Source organism: Mixophyes fleayi, chromosome 5, assembly GCF_038048845.1.
Source record: "Mixophyes fleayi isolate aMixFle1 chromosome 5, aMixFle1.hap1, whole genome shotgun sequence".
Taxonomy (NCBI): domain Eukaryota; kingdom Metazoa; phylum Chordata; class Amphibia; order Anura; family Limnodynastidae; genus Mixophyes; species Mixophyes fleayi.
This window is the reverse complement of record NC_134406.1, coordinates 177,017,515-177,024,771: the sequence shown is the minus strand read 5'-3', so window position 1 is coordinate 177,024,771 and position 7,257 is coordinate 177,017,515. Positions and strand designations below refer to the sequence as shown.

The 7,257-nt window shown below is 39.1% G+C and overlaps 1 protein-coding gene across 3 annotated transcripts in view; it reads right to left on the bottom strand.

Annotated features, from left to right (window-relative positions):
- Positions 1 to 3,833: 3,833 nt before the first annotated feature.
- Positions 3,834 to 7,257, bottom strand: part of HIVEP1 (HIVEP zinc finger 1) — a 182,190-nt gene continuing 178,766 nt past the window's right edge. For all 3 annotated transcript variants that reach the window (XM_075213076.1, XM_075213075.1, XM_075213077.1), the window contains one exon: positions 3,834 to 5,545. In XM_075213076.1, coding sequence (XP_075069177.1) covers positions 4,436 to 5,545 — 1,110 coding nt within the window. In that variant the 3' untranslated portion in view covers positions 3,834 to 4,435. The remainder of the gene's footprint in view (positions 5,546 to 7,257) is intronic.

The window sequence follows — 7,257 nt, the reverse complement described above, 5'->3', positions numbered from 1 at the left end:
AATATAAAAATTGAATAATGGATCAAACTGATTGAGAAATAAAACTGATAAAATGGACAGTATTAATTGTCCAACCGCGATACTACTCCTTTGACTACTGGACTATCTTTATTTCCATAAATAATCATAGGATTAGTTCCAGTGGTTATTCGATTCCCTGGTCGTTTTATTTTTTAACAATGCCTTGCAATTAACCTCTTATAATTGGAAAGTTTAATAGGACTTCTCTCCTTGCTTATTATAAAACCAGTGCCATATATGTGACAAGACCAAATGGATTAAGTTTTGAGAAGCCCTCTTGTCCAAATATCTTAGAGCCCCAATGTTATCAGAATAGGAGCCCTATGGTTGTTGTAGAGATTGGCCCTGCAAGATGTATGAGCGTATAGTGCAACTGCCGGAGGAACTATACCTCCAACCTTAATAAAATATTATTGTTCCAATAGCTGCACTGAGTTGGCTTGATTCTCAAGCAGCATTTATGTGAAACCATACTGACTAAGTCTGCAATACCCCTCATACAGGCATGATCAGTATCACTTATTCCCTCTTAATATATCAGGACTGAAATTATAACATACTCTGAATGCCTAGGAGACATTGTTGGTAATTGCAGTGTGGTTCTTATGGGTTATTTTCATATATCCTGTTCCACATAACAAAGGAAAAATTGATTTTGTAACCAGGGTATAGATTATTGCCCTGTGAGCGGCACTAAAAGAGATGAAAACCATGCGTGGCTACATTCATACTATGATTCATACAGCGCTATCAATACCCTGTATGGATCTGTACAGGCTGCATTGGAGGAGTCTGCACTATTAATATCTATAGAGAGGTTGCACAGGCTATCTAAATGAAACTGCCAGAGGATAATTGTATTAAGGAGTAGTAAACGCGGCCTCTGCAGACGCGCGTTTCGCTAGGTGCTTTCACTAGGCAAAGTGAAAGCACCTTGTCAGTGCAATAGGGGCTAGCCATATGTTCAACAAAGTGGTCTGAGAACAGGACCAGTGCAAGGTAGAAGGCAGGCAAAGGAATCAATGTAAAAAACACTAAAGTATTGCTAGTTCTGGAATAAGGCTTCGGGGGGCACAGGGCACATAAGACAGGGTTATCATTTAAGAGAAACAGGCAAAACTGTAAGCACTACTGTTAGGTACACGCAGCTCTGCCTTCATCAGCAGTACAGTGTGAAATAGGACATACCTAACTGTCCATTCAGTCGGAACCAAATCATGACTAAACAAGACAGTCACCCAAATGTGGGACTGCCCCACTAGATTCAGGATACTTGGCAGACTGTCCTGCTCTCTCCCACCTGGGTACATGAAATTTAGAAAACTCCAACCATCCCTGGCATTTAATCACTAGCTTTATCACCCAGATTTATGCAGTGGCCTCCCTCCAGCCCCAACATTAAAGAAATAGTATTCCAAATAAATAAATAAACCTATTTCCCTCCCTACAAACAGCCCAGCAATAAATTAATAGCATTTCCGTTTAATAGAATCATTTTCCACAAACATCCGCGGCATTAAATAATTAAAATTCACATTTAATAAATAGCCCTTGCCCCCCAAACTTAGCCCCACATTCAATTTATTTACTTCCTTCATATCACACAATATATTAAGAACCTCCAATTCCACACTTTAGCAGCCCCCCTCCTATCCTACACACACTTTAGTAGCCCCCCCTCTCACACACACACTTTAGCAGACACACAGACTTCAGCAGACATACACTTACCTTGTTCCTGTTGCACACTCCCCTCACTGCACACATGGGACAGCAGCTGTCATGTGACACGTCCCATGTGACCTGTGTATGGAGACTGCAGCCACAGAGATAGGAGGAGGGAGAGACCGATCAGTAGAGGGATCTGCGGCCACAATTAACCTAGTACCACACTGAAACCCCCCCTCCCCCTGCTGGCACCCGGTCTGGTGGAGGAGCGCTACACGTAATTTTTTTTTTTTTTTTAAAAACTGTAAAAAGATACTAGTCGGCCTCCTGAGGCAATCAGCCTACCAGGAAAAGTCCCGGTAGGTTACATTGCCAATCCGTCCCTGGTTGCAGAGATGGCAAAGGATGTTATGCCATGAGTAAAAAAGCAATTGGCATATATTAGGACTTAAGAATAAAGGGCAAGCAACTATGGAAAATAAACTTGCAAATAAAATGCAAATAGGAAAATAAAAAAATCTAATTACAATATCCAGGGCAGTTAGAGAAGAAGTGCTGTGTCAGGCTATAGTAGATGAAGATTATTTCTGGATGTCTTCAGAGGTTGTTCAATTGTTATGTAACTCAAGAAATTATGTTAGACCTTTTCCAGATTTAATATAACCCTGCAAACAACAAAATTCAAGTGCAAAACAAATAGACAATTTTTAGGAAAAAGTAGTGAAAAAAACCCTCAAAAACCTACAATATCCCAGTTACATAAGTGCACATGCCCCTAAACTAACTTTGTGAAGCACCTTTTGCTTTTATTATAAAGGAATTGTATCTATGAACTACGCAAACCCGGACTTTGCAAGTCTCTCACACTCTTTGCTACAAAAAGGTTCAAGGACCATCAAATTGTAGAAGGATCTCTGGATGCAGCCAATAAAACTTTAAGGAAATCATATAAGAACAGCTAATCTTTATTTTGGGGTTAATTACAATTATTTTCACTGCTTGCAGGTCTTTGCTAATTTTGAAAAGGTTTTTGAATGTCATCAACTATGAAAACAGCTACAGTCCCATTATGAAAGGGTGTGCACACTTATGCAACTATTTGACCTAAAAATGTATTTTTTCACATTTGTTGGTTGTAAGGTCACAATAATTGTAGGAAAACACCTGCAATTTAATACGGGTGTGTAGGCTTTTTATAATCAACTGTAGATGGGCTGAATAGTGAAATAATAATTTCTGAACCAATAAAAACCTCCTGTGTTCAAGGAGGGATATATTAAAAGTATGCAGAGTTAGTGCTTGCAAAGGATCTGGCTTGTAACCTAAAATAATTATCATGGGATCGTTATGTTCCAGTGCGAGGGGAAGTGGAGAAACATTTTCATAAATGCTGAAATGAAACAATGATTTGCAACATGCATCCACTTCCACATTAGATCTGTATGCAGCAGTACGGGTAATAATTGCAGGTCATAATCCTCTGTGATAAGAGATATTTAGTAAAATATATTAAGTGCAAAACTTTCTTGGATGGTAAATAACTTTCATTCCAGTACCTCAACATTTATAAACAAATCAGCAGAAAATTAACGTCAAAATACAACTTTAATATATTGTAAAAATAAATAAGTCAACTTTGTAGAATGTTTCTTTAAAGAAAAATATATAGTTTTATTATATTTGTTTTGTTATTATTCTTCTTCTAAGTGCTTTGGTTAATAAGTTTATATACCCTGTATGCATCACTTTAGCTACTCATTTGCATGAAGAAGGCTAAGACTTAGCACAATCTCTTTGGCAGAAGCACCTTGAAAGTGGTGGACATCTTAAACTTTATGCATTATTATTAGTTTCACCTTTTGCTGGTTATACAGTGATTGAGCAACTTTCATTTTTGTCCTTTTATGAGGAGGCTATGTCACTGACTTAAAGGGCTCCGGAGAAAGAAACATATTAATGACAGAGTGCATCAAAATAAAACACTCAATATTTTTGAAGCTAGGTTAGCTTTTCCAATTAAATTACAATATTGAGTCATATTTAATTCAACACAGTACATTAAAATGCCTCCTATTGACCATTTTCTTTAAAAAAAAAATTAAATGTACTTTTTAAAATTACACAACACACAGTACAACAAAAAGTAAAGTCAGTAATAAAAATTTTACTGGAACATATGTTAACACAGAATTTCTGTTTTTAAGTGTAAAGCTACCGTCTTGCACACAAAGATGGACAGAACCATTTTCCAAGACTAATATGGACACAATAAATATGGAGTTTTACATACAAGATCTGTACACAAAGTTGCCCCACGTCCATAAAAAATTACATTTAACAGTGCAACATATACATATATCATTTTATAATTTAATTATTTTACTCAACATGAGATATGAACATACGTACTAAACACAAGCAACTACCTTGGTTATGTACATATATAATATTTATAAGTATTTATACTTTATTCACTGATATGTACATATTTATACACAGAAAATTCAGAAAGGCACAATTGTCTATACAACATGTACAAAAATGACGGGAGCAGACAAAAACAAAAAATGACAATTATTGGTCGAGAGTTAATGATTGCACAAGTGTAAGTAATGTTTAAGAAAAAATGTGCTTTAAAGTAAGGTTTTTAAATAAACCTTGAAGTGTCTCTTCATATCCACCACCCGCAAAAAAGTAAAAAAAAAAAAAAAAAAAAAATGGAACCAAAGGTGAAAATGATAAGTTACTAGGTTGCTATAACCAGTTTGCCTTCATCATCACTACTGCTGGAATCGCTGAACTTCATTGTGGTCTGTCTTGAGATCAGCTCCGTTCTCTTCTGATGTCGAAGGGGTGGAAGAGTATGACCAACAGGAGACCTGTTTGAAGTTTTAGAATGAACCTTTAAATAAACATCTGATTTGGCAGCTGTTTTCATTTGACTGGAATTGATGTTAAGATTAGATTGTAGCTGTCTTTCTCTCTCACAATTCAGGTTGCAGGTTGCGCCTCTCACTTCAGCAACAGCAGCATTGCTTGATGATTTTGGGGCTTCCTGCATTTGTGATGATTCAGATTGCTTTATATTTTGTACATCTGCCCCTGGGAGGTTGACTGGACTCTGGACAGATGCTGGAGATTTATCAGGAACTACTTGGGCATCAACGGATAATGGGCTGATAGATGGGATTAAAGTAGGCAATGCTATGTTCAGAATTTGGAGGCTTGGAATGTGAGCTTGTGGACTAGGGTTGCTCTGAGGAGCAGGACTTGTTGTTAAAACTTGCAAACCAACCGCATTTAGAGTAAGTCCTGAAGGATGAATCTGTGAAGCAATGCTTGTGTTTGAAAGACCTAATATATTGACGGTTTCCATGCCGAGTGACTGAATGGGTTGTAAGCCTGATGCACTAAGACCAGGCATGTTAACTTGACCAATTGGAATACATGGTACGACACCATTGACTTCAGCTACTCCTATCTGGCTTTGGGTGCTGGGTACTTCTGCCGGCTTATCACCATGAATACTTGCAGTTCTATGAATTACCCCCACAGCTGGTATAGTGAGTTGCACTTGTGTAGCCGGGAAGGGCAGAAATGTGGAGTATGCAGTTAATCCAGCTGGAACAAGCTGAATACCTCCTACTGGAATCATACTGTAGGGTGACCTTACAGGCTGCTGTGAATGCAAAGGCAAATGGCTAAATAGATGTGTTTGAGCTGCTGATATCTGACTGAACTGTTGAGTTAAGTTGGGTGATTTTTGCTGGTGAATGTCTCCGTCCATTACAGATGACTCCATTGTCTGTGTGCTCCGGTCTACTGGGGAAGATGGTGTGTTTACCGACGACAAGACCTGTAACAAGCAGGACAAGAAAAAGAGTTGATAAAGTGCACTTGTTAAATCATCAGAGATATCACAGCTTATATCATCACAATGATGGTTAAAAGTTCAAATAAAAATAACCAACCTGAAACCATATGCATGAGGCCTACATTAGGAAAAACAAGTCAAACAAGTCAGATGTATGAACCTTGTTTCATACAGAAAGGCATTTCAATCAAATCCTGTAGAGAATCACTCTTGTAACATGGTAACAACCAATACTGTATCGGCACTCCTCAAATTAAAACTCCCTCCTTCGGGACGCCTTGGAAATGTGCATTTCTTTTTATTCTGAGTTGGAATCATCGGGAATATATTTTCTATTTTGAGGTCTATACACGGGCACATATAGGCTTTGGTAGTTACAGGACCAGGAAAAATTGTATGATTTTTTTTCCCCTAAGCTAAAGGAGACACCATGCGGTTACAATTGGTCTTCCCTATTTGCAATACACATTATATCTAATATTAACTAGTACAATTATTACTATTTCACATGCATCCACATTGTTTAACATGGAAGGTCTGATCCAGGTCTTCCAGGCGTTTAACAGGACCTTTCCACTCTGCACAGAAATCCATGTCTCTTCTTGCAAATGTAGAAGTGCATAGCAGTTTGACATTTAACACATGAACTTTGGGCGCGTTGGGGTTTATGTGTCAAGGCAAGTATGGGTAAAAGAGCAGTGCATTTCCAATCCTTTCTCAACATCTATATCTGGATGACCATCCTTTAAGTGCATGGTGGGTGGAGGAGTCAGGGCAGAACGTGGTCACATGATAATGAGAATAATCACCATCAGGTGCAGTGTTGTATAACACCCTGAGCCTTATTCTCCTTCACCTCAGCTCCATTTTTGAGCAGAGTTGTGTTATATGTAATCATAGATTTGTAAATATGGCGCCACTCAGTCCCAAAAAGGGAGTATTTAGTGCTCTACAAAATATATGTTAGAACATAGCAACCCATACGTGCAATGATCATGGGGACAGGAAGAGCAACCATGGTTATTGCAATTTATAGCAGTACTAGCTGAAGTACCCGGCATTGCCCGGGTTTAAATCTTCAAGTTATTAAGTTAATCAATGAGGTGGATGTAACGGTCAACCTTTTAAAAATAATCAGCTTTTCCAATACACCCATGAGGTGGCTAACCAATGTCGATTGTTTTTTATATTAAATGTCATCCAAATCCATCCAGTAGAAGGCCCAGAACAGGCTTCAAATGTCAAAGTTCTGCTCAGCATCTGATCAGAACTCTAAACCCCCCCCCCCCCCCCTAAAAACTGGGCAGGTTCCCACTGGATCACCTCGCATTGGTTTCCTCCCAATCAGTGCAGGGGTGTCCGAATGCAGGCTCAAAACAGACTCCCCGGGTCAAAGTTCTGCCCAGAGTACACCAACGGGAGGGTCTGACCAGGGCCTTGTCACCAGATGTCTGTGGATTACCCCCTAAAGCCTGGCCAGGATCCAATTGGATCACCTCATATTGGTTCATCCCAATCGGTGCAAGGGTGTCCGAATACAGGCTCAGGGCAGGCTCCCTGGGTCCAAGTTTTGTCCAGGGTACACCAACGAGAGGTCCAACCGGGACCCTAACTCCCCTAAAACCTGACCAGGATCAAATTGGATGTTCATTTCATCCCAATCGGTGCACGGGTGCCCGAATGCATAGCTGGAC